This window comes from Hydractinia symbiolongicarpus, chromosome 12 (genome assembly GCF_029227915.1).
Source record: "Hydractinia symbiolongicarpus strain clone_291-10 chromosome 12, HSymV2.1, whole genome shotgun sequence".
Lineage (NCBI taxonomy): Eukaryota > Metazoa > Cnidaria > Hydrozoa > Anthoathecata > Hydractiniidae > Hydractinia > Hydractinia symbiolongicarpus.
This window is the reverse complement of record NC_079886.1, coordinates 21,631,661-21,643,694: the sequence shown is the minus strand read 5'-3', so window position 1 is coordinate 21,643,694 and position 12,034 is coordinate 21,631,661. Positions and strand designations below refer to the sequence as shown.

Genomic DNA, 12,034 nt, shown 5'->3' with positions numbered 1-12,034 from the left:
TGTTATTCTTACACTACCACTAAATTCCCAAAAAACAGTCAATGAATTTTATTTTTCATGTCATATGCAGTTTCATGTTAGTGAACCATTCCACCACAATTAATAATATATACAGACGACCTGTCTTTTCGTAGTAGAACTGCATTTGTGAGAGTATGCGAAGTATATATAAACCTAAACATTAGCTTCCCAAATGGATCAAACAGGACTTAAACTGACAACCTCTTTCGCAGGGCATTTTTTCGCTTTTTGTGCACCCGAGACAGCACTCGGATATCAATAAGGCGAAAAAATTGCCCTGGGGGCAAGTGTGTTAAACCTGAGTACGAGTATTTAAATGCAATTGTGACAAGTTTACGTTTTTTAAAGGTAACAGCTGTGCAATGAATAAACTATTTTTTCCGAGATGGAATCGTCGTTGCTAACCCTAACCAGACGAAAAACTCAAGGGCAAAACACGTCTAAAAAAATATTAATTCAATAAGTCATAGTAATTCCCAGAAGGCGGATAAAAGATGTAACACATGACAACTTGGGTCTTGGGTGGGGCCATTAAAAAATCAGCATTGGTAGTGAAAACGTATTATAAAGAGTCGCCAAAATACATTCGTACTTAAAAATAATTAAAAGTGACGGTTACCACTTTCAGTTTCGTAAAAAATGATTTCCGAAAGAAATAAACATGCTAACTAAGTTTGCAAACATTCCCGCCTTTTTAAATCGAACGTCTTTTAAAAGACACATTTTAGAACACTTTTAGAAATAGGAAAAGACGTCTTTTAAAAGATATATTTTAGATAACTTTTAGATGTCTTTTAAAAGACCTCTTTTAAAGATCTTCTAAAAGACATCTAAAATGCGTATAATACAAGATTCGAATTTATTTACTTTCAAAAGACGTTTAAAAGATGTCTCTGGAAAGACGTTCTTAAGAAGATGCATTAAAGAGATCTTAATAGCGTTTTCTAATAGAAGATTTAAAAAAGACATCTTTAGACGTCTTAAAGACGTCTTGTGCCGGCTGGGCATGCTCACTAAAATTTTGGTGAACACGGGGCATGACAGTTCGTTTACACCGAGAACAATGACGGTCACTGCTTTTTCACTTGCCAACGTTTCGATTGTGTAAGTTTACAAGAATTGCAGACTCGGATCCATTTAGCTTGCCTCCAAATTTTATTAGTTTAAAATTTTGCAAGTAAAACTACAGAATGAACAAGGTGTTTACTGGCGCATTAACGCAACAACGAGACAACACAATATACTTAAGTTATTATAGGAAATTAACATTTTACGTTTAGCGCGTTAATTAGGTGGACGGTCATTTCTCAATATAATTAAGGATAGGCGGTAAATTAAACAACAGCAATTTCTATGAATTACAAGGACCACTAAATGGTAGTGAATTACAAGGACCACTAAATGGAGCCGTTGTGGTAACTAACACTTAATTTGTTTGTTACAAGCCGCCGACCGCATTAATACTTAGCGGTTAGAAACTGCGTGAGCTACAAAATCATTAGAGTAAAAACATTATCGTTGCAAGTTCAACACATCATCATTTTTGTTATCAGAATAAGATACCAAGCAAAATTACTCCCGATGCGACCTCTCTTTGTACTGACTTTGTACTGTAATTTCACCAACCCGATTGAAAGATATTAAATCCACAGCATGCCGTGAGATCAAATACCAGTCAACAACCTAAGGTTTTAAGATTTTTTGTGGTACATGCTCCGAACCGGAAATATAGGAAAAGTGAGACCTGATACCCCAGGTAATACCCAGATCCAATACCCAATAACATGTCACCAACATATCCAGAACCCTGTTATCGATACCCGATACTTGGATCTATCTTTTACTTTTCGAATTTCAGCTCTTTTTCATTTTATCATTGAGATGATGACATAATTCTCGATTTTTATCAAATCTAAGAGTGATGTGGAATTTTAAAAATTTTGTCATCGGGTCCGTCCGAAAATATGAATTAGAGATTAAGAATTGAGTTGGAAACAGATTAAAGGCAAATAGTTAAATCAATTTTGTACTTTATTTTATTACGAATGACGCTTTATATTTCACAAATCCCTCAAAATTTAAATGTTGCTAACTTGAAAATAGTTTGACGTCTCGGAACAACAATAAAACTAACACAAAGTATGGTTAAAATGATAATAAACGTTTATTATAAATTCGTTTGAAAAAGTCTTGTTTGCTTGTTTCACGGTCGTGGTAAGACCTTTTTGTTTTTTAAACAACAATCAAATTTTACACTTGATCAGATGGAATACCAGTAGCAAATTTTCCTCCACACACTGTGGACGTGTGATTGAGACCAGATCTTAACGATTTTAAGAAACTTCTAAGAAACTCACACAAGGCTGGGAGAACACAGAATAAAAACGGTTTTTCCATGCAATAGACGTTTTTACATGCATCTATTTGCACTAAAATGTATGTATATTAAACATTAAACAAATCAAAAATATTCTATGAAGAAAATAACACTGCAAGAACATTTTATTTTTGAAGAATGTACAGGAAGAAAGAAACGTTCGGAATTACGTTAAAACAAGCCAACCGTATCAGCCACACCTCAAAAAAGGGTAAGTCGTCGTAGAATGTATTTTCCGTAGTAGCCTGTAGCAGAGTGTATTTCTCTGTGGTAGAGCGTAGCACACTGTAGTAGAACGGATTTCTATATTTGTGCCAGGATATCGGATCTCACTTTTTCGATACGCCCTTGGGGCCGAGGTCAAGAGTGTGTCAAGCACTCTGGCACGGGTGATTTTAAAAGAAATGCTTAATAAGCTATATCTCATTTTTGTTGATATGGAGGAGAATACTTCGTATCCTAAGTTATAAACAAACTTCTCAGACCACGATGATGATGCAAATGCAGGTTCATAATCCTCGTGTGTTAAGTATAGCTAGCTGCAGGTTTGTTAATCTTTTTTTAACTCTAAGATATAGGACTATAAGCCATTGTGGAAAACTATTTGTTTTTTCACTCATGGTACAGTCAAATTGTGTCTGGTGTCTGTAAGCACCCCAAAAAAACTAGGTTCTTCTATTCCGAATAAAGATTTTAGCTAGTAGCTAATAGCTAGATTAATTGTTTATTGTAATTGTTTTCGTTGAAGAAGAAATCGACCTTTCTTCACCAAATCCTAGCATCTTTTTTCCTACCACGCAAATGCCACAGCCAAGGAGCTTTTACCACTGAAAAGTAAACAAGTGATGTCACGCTGGAATTCATCAATAGCCAGCTTTTTGTAGGTCCTGGTTACATGCACAATTTTGCCATGCGCGAAATTCACTCCAGGGGAAACCAACCCCATGCTTGGTCAAGTTGTACTTAGTAGTTACACGCGTTTGCTGAGGTTAAATTTTGCCCTGGGGTGGTTTCACCCTTGTTTTTAGCATAGGGGCAAGATTTCCTTCTTGCAAAAATTCATGATTTTTGCATGTGACCACATTACTCCAGGGCGAAAAGCGTACGTATTAGGAGTATATACACAAAACTATGCTGAAGGAATGTTTTCTATCGCTCACATGCTTATATATTTTACTGTTTTTTGAAGAAGTTGTTGTGCTGCTTGTGTGTTCCACATAAGTGATTTTATAAAACATTCTACTTTTACCCCACGTGATTTGACTATGAAATTTAATTTTTTTTTCGCCTTTTGCATGTAACCTTACCCTTAGCTGCCTAGATTAGTATAGACGACTTTCATCGTGACGCAAACCAACAGGCAAAATAATGCAGGCAGAAAGCTGTTGACCAGTCTATTCAAACTTTATTTTCAGGTAGAGGCATTTGGTCTTGAAATTATAATATAGCTTGCATGTACAGTACTGTGAAAAGGTTTGTTAACATCATGTAACAAGCGTGGTGCACACGAACCACAATGAAATGGTAGTCTTTATGTATAACAAACATTCAAACATTCTATTGTGGCCAACACGCTAATATTATCTCCACGAAGGATCATGTGTCCCATGATCATTTTCGCGAAATCTATGATTTCTATAGGCAGTACAATTTGATTTTTTTCCTTTTTTAAAAAAAGTCCTTCATTAAAGTTAGTATGTTTGTTTCAGGTTTTATTGAGTTTAACGAAGCATGTTTTTAGCTTTTTGGATAATTTTTCGTCATGAACGCGATTGTATTTTTTTACGAAATGCCATTTTGTCTAAAAAAATTAAATTTGTGTGACCATAGTTTAATTTTAATTTTAACTATTTTATTAACGTCGATAAAGCCCTTGGAAAAAGGCAGGATAAAAATGAAAAAGAAGCATCATTTGAATTATAATGATGCCACCAACTCACCCACAAAAAAATTAATTTGAACCTTGTTTTCACGTTGTCTCCATTGTGTAGAGCTTAAAGCCTGATCAAGAAAATGTATATGATCATGTGCATTTGATTAACGGTTAATGAGATAATATCAGCAAAGACCGGTCAAAACACAAAATTTTTTTTAGAAATTTGTATACCTGTTGCCTTTAATGCATAGATCTTTAAACGCTGATTAAGGAAATAGGATCATGTACTTTTGACAAACGGTTGCAGAGATATTGGGTTTTAAGGTTTTTTGATGAAGTCATCAACCTGTCCATTCTATAATGAATTCGGTACCAAGGTCTGAGAAACTTACCCAAATTGGTCCCAGCTTGTCCCAAGTTAGCCATGCAGTAAAAAATGACTGATGTCGCCACCTTGTTTCCAAGGTATTTGACCTCAAAGTTTTACGTGCACTGTAATGGCTTTATTAGTTTAAATTAGGATACTGATGTTAAAGGTGATATTGACATCGTGCAGTATCCTCAGAAAACTTGACATTTGAGACATAAGTTTTTCGGCGACATCAAAGGAAAATGAACACATTCACTTTGCTTGTTACGGACAGATACATGGAACTGGCGTATTTTTATATAGATAAGCCTGCCAAACATATCTTGTTCTTTTGCCGATTTTTTGTGTTTAAGGAAACGTTGAACTGAAAGTATATCCAAATATTTAACAGTCGTAATTCATAGTAATTTGTTGTGATGGAACTAAAATGCGCTATGTGCTAATTTTGTAAGCACAAAAATAGTTACGTGGTTAAACAAAAGTTGAAATTTTTATGTGATTTCTAACAAAAATTAGCTACTTTCGCTAAATTAGTTATAATACAAGTGAAAAACAGACAGATATTATTGTCATAACACCCCCTCTTGTTATGATTTTTCATATGTTCAAAATTACGCTAGCTAAAATGTAATACTGAAAGACTTCTAGTTGATACAATACCTTACTCATTTTTTGGTTGAAATTGGAAATTGTAGAAACTGCGTTAGCAAAACTGGTTTCCTAATCCGGAAATAATGTCCATCATTTGTAGCAAAAATTATTTCCTGATCAGGAAATTTCCTTTTCTTTAACTTGACCACTGTTTACCAGCTTTATTGAAATAGGAAAAGGAGAACAGTTTATGTGCTGGTTGTTGAAATTTACTACCAGATATAAACATTTTATTCTGTTCATGTTGTCAGTATAATAGAATGTTTTTAGTTTTTCTAAAAATGTAAAGCAACAACAAGACTTTTTAGTATTATATATACTAAAAACAGCCACCTGACAAAGTTGATTTCAGTAGCACTTCGATCAGAGTCCTGCTTTGATTTTTTCTTTTCTAATTTTCCCTTTAAAATGCTTGGATGAGCAATTTTAATCTGATCAAAGATATAAAGCTGTCTGATAGCTACTGAAAACCAACAGCTACCTTAATTTTCACAAGATACTAATATTTATGAAGTTGGCAAGTCCTAATATTTCACAAGAATTAAATTTCGCAAATTTTGCTAAGAAAATTTTCTTTGACGTTTTGTTTCTCAGTTTATACTGTTTCTCAAGGGAGATATAAAATAAAGGTAAAAGTTACATATAAATTATTTACTTTAAGGAAGATCAGAAAATTAAAAAAATAGTAAACATAGTTGGTTTCTCAATATTTTTTGTAAATTTGACAGAAAAACTTTTAAATTCACCAAATCTAATTCTTTCTCACAATTCAGAGTTTTAATAAGTATAAACTTTTTGCTAAAATCGCTGGAAACACAAAAGAAATGTCAGAAATAAAAAGTTATTGAATGGCCATCCTTTCTTTAGATTGGTGGCAAAGCATCCAAAGGAACATAATTTATATAAATAAGAAATGTTTTTCTGAATTTGGAAGAAATCTGGTATAGTCCCAACTGCAATGATTCATTCATGTTTTCTATAAAAGACTAACAAAAATTTAACATACAATACTCACCTAATAGTATCAACTTTTTTCTATTCTCACATAGTCTACGAAAAATTGAGTGCTGTGCAACCATTTTAAAAATTCACTGCAAGCATGACAGCAATTAAAACTACATTACATCCATCGCAACAGATGGTAGCATCTTCAGGAGGAGCTTTGTTGGTCTCTCTTTTCAGTAAGAATTTATTATTATCTTTTGAGCATATGTATAGGTAATATTTTTTTTTAGATTTCTTTTGGTGTAGCAATTTTTACTTTACTTTTTTTATTAGCCACCCCATTTGATGTTGTGAAGGTTCGGTTGCAAGCACAGCTAAAGTCAAATAGTAAGACATGGAACTTAATTTGCTTTCTTCATTTCATGTTTTTTAGAACTCTTCTCTTGTTCTATATATGAAGAGTAATGTTGCCTATTATCCAGTGATTTTTGTATGTGATCAATAATGTTTTGCAAAATCCAAGATTGAGGAATGTAAACTGTTTTGCAGTTCCAAAGCAAAGTCAAAAAAGTTATAGAATCAATTTTAAATGCCACAACAATGTATGTGGTGAGAATTTACTCAGAAATTAAATTACATTTTGCATTATCTTAGCTGTCAGATGTTCTGTGTTCAATGAAATTGTGGATACCTTGTGTTTTTGCACAAAACCTCCAGCGTTCAACAGTCCAGTACTGTGCACAATTGGTGGAAATATACAAACCGTACCTAGATTCTCATCAACCACTGTGAGTTTTTATATTTTTTTAATTTGTATAAAAAGTGAGTGACATTTTAATTAAAAAGAATATTTTATATTTTCCTTACCCCAATGAAAGATTTAAATGCACTATAGGACCCTTTTACAGACCCTAATTGATTGTGGGAGGTGGTTTGAGCCTATCAATGAGAGAATAACACCCAAGCAATAAATCACTCACTCAAAGTTACAATAATTTAGACTGGACAAGCAATCTGAATAAATAAAATAAGTTTATAGACCATATTTTATTAGAAAATCTTTTTTTATGTATTTTATCTTGTCTTTTTATATATTTTGCTTATTTTTTTTACTGCAAATAATAAAAAAGTTAACATTTATTTCCATGTGAAATGTATTGATATTGCTTGATTGAAATAAATGGCTCAGCTAGTTTCTCATTTCTCAGAATTGGACGAGTCTTTGTGTGAGCAAGAGTGATCACTCTCCTCTTATTGATACGCCTGTAATCTAGATAAAAACCAAAATACAACCTTATCATCACCTGTTAAAAAATTGCCTTGTTTCGCTTTTTTTAAATGTAGAATTTAAAAAAAGCGACCAAAAAAATGTGATGATTTTGTGTTTTTAACTAATAGTTAAGGAGATACTAAAGTTTCTTCAGATTTAAAAAAATTGATCAATTTGGGTCTCAGCATGCCTCTAGTTGCCCACACAGGAAATCACATCAGTTATTTCCATCTAAGTTACTTGAACTCAAAGGTTACCAAGTGCAATACAATGGCTTCACTAATTTAAAAAAATTTAATTTCACTACTTTGAAAAAATTTAATGTCTATGTAACATATTTACATTGTAATGTAACATTGAGGACATAATTATTTAACAAGTAAGACATATTCCTTTGCTTATTTGTAATTGAAAAAGTGCATATTCACATTTTTTTTTAAAAACATATATTTTTTTACTTTTATCATAGGATGCTTTCTTAAAAATAGCACGAATTGAAGGAATCAGAAATTTGTGGAAAGGAATGTCACCAACTCTGTATGAGCTTTTATTACATATATATTGGTTACACTACTTGTTATATGTTTTTATGGTAACTTATCCAATAAAATATGATGCCAGAAGCAAGGCTAAAGGACTTTTTTACACCTGTAGTCCTTTCCAAAATGATTGATTTATGTGTTTTTTCTTTTAGCATACAAATGGTCCCGCAAACTGTCATTTATTTTACTGCTTACGATCAGTTGAAAGTTCGATTTGGTCACGTGGAAGGACAAACAAGCTTTGCAGCGCCCATGTTGGCAGGTGTAACTTCAAGATGTATGTCCTTTTCATAATAGTTGAAATTACATTATATAACAGTAACATGAAAAAATACTTAGCAACCATTGTGTTAAGTGAATGCTGGAAATACTAACCTTAATTTCTAAAGCAATTTATACCTACAATGTTAATAATCTATATATTGTGGTGTATTACTAAAGGAATTTTAGGCTGAATTTCTCAACGTTTTGGGCCTCAGAGTCTCAAAGTATTAGCATCTAACTTTTCGTTTTTCATTAAAGAAAGCGACATAACATAGCCCTAAAGTTTGGACTATTGATTTCTATTTTTTAAATACGAATTCTTGTTCTTTAGCATTTGCAGTGTTTGCAGTGTCACCTATTGAGATGGCTCGCACCAAATTTCAATCAAAGAAAAACTTGAAATACAGACAACTATTTTCCATTGTTATCGAAACTGTAAGAGCTGAAGGACTGCTTTCCATGTGGAGAGGAATTGGACCTACCCTGTTACGAGATGTACCCTTTTCAGGTATTCCAAATTGATTATTTATGTGACTCAATATTTCATTTTTTTCATTTATTTTCTTATTTTTTTTCGTTGCATTTTTGCCATACCTTTTTTCATCTGATGCCATACCAAACAAGATTTTAGCTTAGGAAATCCATTGATAAAGTCACAGGTATACGAGGCAACTTTTTTAGGCGATAGTAACAAACATTTTTTATAAGGATTTTATTTACTCGCAAAAATGTTTTTTTTTTTTACTTACATTATTTTGTTACCTGTAAAAAGATACAAATTAAATTGATTTTGGAATGTACTTGTACAGAAAAGTTCTTTTTACAGTCTTTTTTGTTTCAGATAAAAGGTTTGATGAAAATCCTATATTACTTCTTATATTACTTCTTAAATTGCTTGTGTATATAAAGCTTAACCTACTTTTTAGCATTGTATTGGGCTGGATATGAGACACTTAAATCACTGGACCATTTCCATAATTTTGCTTCAGCATTTGTGTCTGGTGCATTAGCAGGAATGGTTAGTAGCCGGAATAGTTGTTTTTTGCAAATGAAATAAGAAAATGTGTTTTGTTGTTTTAAGTTTGTTTTTCTAATACTAAGCATACAGACTTTAAGAGAATGCAATTCTGCTCCGATTTACGATGGAGAGTGATTAAAACATCTACAGTTATGATGATCATTTTTCGCGTTGCTTTCCTCGATTGCACATGTGGCATGGACGCTTTCTAAGTCTGAATCACTGGCTGCGTTCGCTTTTTTAACCAAATTTGACACAGGAACCATAATTGCCATGCTATATATGATAGTCATATAAAAATCTTTATTGCTTGCCACTTTAATACCGTTTTTATGCTAAAATTGGTAAATATTTTAATTTTTATGCGTTTTATCATTTAGCCTTAATTGGACCAGGAATTAAAATTTATCTTTTCTAGGCTTTCACCCTGGGCTTTCGTTCCTGGAAACGAATATGGCTGTAGTTCGGTGAACTAAACACTTTTGTTCTCATCATAGACCCGCATTATTCTGATACAGTATCATCAACACTAAACGCTGTGATTTTAAGCTAATTCTTCTGATGAAAGTTTTTAAACCCATTTCATATTTTATTTCCAGATGGCTGCTGCACTGACTACACCATTTGATGTTGTGAAAACCTTTCGACAGATAGAATTAGGAGAGATGAAGCAGAGTAAGTTGATAACAACAATGTTTCGTTTCTTATGTGTTAAAAAGTAAAGATTGTCATTGGCTCAAGTCCAGTGACAACGATTCAAAAATCAATCTAAATTTGATTAATATGGATAGAAATAATTATATGGCACAAGAGTACTTCAATAAAACTCAGTTTTTTTGACAGTATTATGTTTTTCAGTATATTTGTTTTACATGGGAAAAACTGATTTGTATTCAACATTTAATTGGCTTATTCGTGAAACTAGTTTTTAACAAAGAAACTAAACTAAAGGCTTTTCAATATTGTTGTCAAAATAAATGTCAAATGCAAGTTAATATGTTTCATGGTTGTATTTATCAATTTTCGTATAATAGCATTGTTCTAACTTGCTAGCCTGTCACACATAGGATAACAACACTATATTTATAACCTGCCAGATTAAATGACTTATTCAAAGAAATTAGTAAGACTACGGACAACCAGCTAACCTAACCCTAACGAATTTATTTTATTTTTAGATTCTATGTTTAAATCGAAGTTACCCTTTACTTTCTCAATCATCCTCAAGTTGTACCGAACGCAAGGTGTAGCCTCTTTATTTACAGGTTGGTGAAATTTTTACATGAAGCTAATACTACTTTCTCATATTTGTTTTTTGTAAGTCTTAAATGTTGAAAAAATAATTTGTGGTTAAGATGATAACTTTCTTTAGGTATATACGCACGTCTTGGTAAAGTCGCACCAGCGTGCGCCATTATGATCAGCAGTTATGAGTACGGAAAAAAATACTTTGAGAGAAAGAATTATCACGCCCTTATACTTGAGAATGGTTGAGAACAAACAATGTGGAGTCTTGCACCAAGCACGCAGTGGTAGGATGAATCGTATGAAAGCAGTACCAGCACGACTTGTATTTTCGTAGTTTCACACAGTGACCAACATTTGAGCAACCTTTCTTAATAAATGTGAGCCATGTAATAACTGCACGAAAGTGGCAAACAAATGTAGGTGCTAGCATATTCCGTCGAATTGACCAGAGGATAAATAATGAACTACTGTAAATTTTTATTGTTCGGATTTTTATGGATATTATAAATATCTACTATGATAGTCATGTAAAAGCCTGTCTTTCGATGCCATAGTACGGGTGCCAGGAGGTCAAAAATGACAATCTGTGCTTTACTTTATTTTTTCAACACCCAGACTATCAACATAACTTTTGAATTTGCATTTTTAAGTTGATTTTCTAAACAAAGCTAAAATTCCTTGACTGTGGAGTTAACAAAAAATAAAGGAAACTGATAAAGCATTTTTTTTTATATTTTTTTAAAAAAGCGTCAAGAGGCCGAAAACTTCTATTTAACTACGATTTCCATAATTCAGAAATAAATTCGCGTTTTGCTTCTTCTTTAAACAGGTTATACAATTTCACTCTACAACGTATGCTTACGTAAAAAAGTTGACATTTTTTTATTGAATTGACATTTCTTGTCAGACTCACCCGTTTTTAAATCGTATTTATATCGTTTCTACCGTAATTTTTGTTTTCGTTTTTATGTGAAAGATTTTTTATTCCGATCCATTCCAATTCGTTTGAGTGTTTGTAATCGAACGGTTTTTGCATTTTTTTTCTGCTGTTATTTATATTTTTTAATTTACGCTAGGTAAAGCAAACCTAATCACGTAATTGTCTAACGGCCTCAAGTCACACTAATGAAATAAATTTTTGTGAGAATGTTCCGGCTTTCCGCAAAGAGAGTAAATGATGCTTTCGCCATTCGCGAAAATATGTTTTCGCAAAATTTTGGCAATTCTGTCACCCGTTAAAATTCATTAAGGTTTGTTTTTCCAGCGAAAGTTCAACTTGCAGATAATAATAATTATAGGTATATATTGTATATTAGCAGTGTTGTGTTTAAATTTGTGCATCAAAATCAGTTTTGACTTTTTTTTCTATTATGAAGCTGGACTATTTATTTTCGTTTCATAATCAACACCCGTCCAATTGCAAAAGATGTTCAACCAAGTGCCAATCAAAAA

At 32.6% G+C, this 12,034-nt stretch overlaps 1 protein-coding gene across 4 annotated transcripts; it reads left to right on the top strand.

Annotated features, from left to right (window-relative positions):
- Positions 1–2,622: 2,622 nt before the first annotated feature.
- Positions 2,623–11,931, top strand: LOC130622333 (probable mitochondrial glutathione transporter SLC25A40). 4 transcript variants are annotated; one of them, XM_057437790.1, is made up of 11 exons: positions 2,623–2,943; positions 6,345–6,476; positions 6,574–6,627; positions 6,895–7,028; positions 7,980–8,047; positions 8,205–8,329; positions 8,648–8,824; positions 9,243–9,334; positions 9,934–10,009; positions 10,513–10,599; positions 10,707–11,931. In XM_057437790.1, the coding sequence occupies exons 2-11, from the start codon at positions 6,395–6,397 to the stop codon at positions 10,826–10,828; spliced, it is 1,017 nt and encodes a 338-aa protein (XP_057293773.1). In that variant the 5' UTR covers positions 2,623–2,943; positions 6,345–6,394; the 3' UTR covers positions 10,829–11,931. The 4 variants fall into 4 exon arrangements, with proteins under 4 accessions (XP_057293773.1, XP_057293774.1, XP_057293775.1 ...); XM_057437791.1 differs by lacking the exon at positions 2,623–2,943 and adding an exon at positions 3,007–3,813; XM_057437792.1 differs by lacking the exon at positions 2,623–2,943 and adding an exon at positions 3,829–3,871.
- Positions 11,932–12,034: the final 103 nt, after the last annotated feature.

What these genes read in the sequence shown, in the direction of transcription:
- LOC130622333 (XM_057437790.1), top strand. Translation starts at nt 6,395, where the DNA reads ATGACAGCAATTAAAACTACATTACATCCATCGCAACAGATGGTAGCA. An exon ending in AGCACAGCTAAAGTCAAATA is followed by an intron (nt 6,628 to 6,894) that starts GTAAGACATGGA and finishes GCATTATCTTAG; the next exon opens with CTGTCAGATGTTCTGTGTTC. An exon ending in GGCAGGTGTAACTTCAAGAT is followed by an intron (nt 8,330 to 8,647) that starts GTATGTCCTTTT and finishes CTTGTTCTTTAG; the next exon opens with CATTTGCAGTGTTTGCAGTG.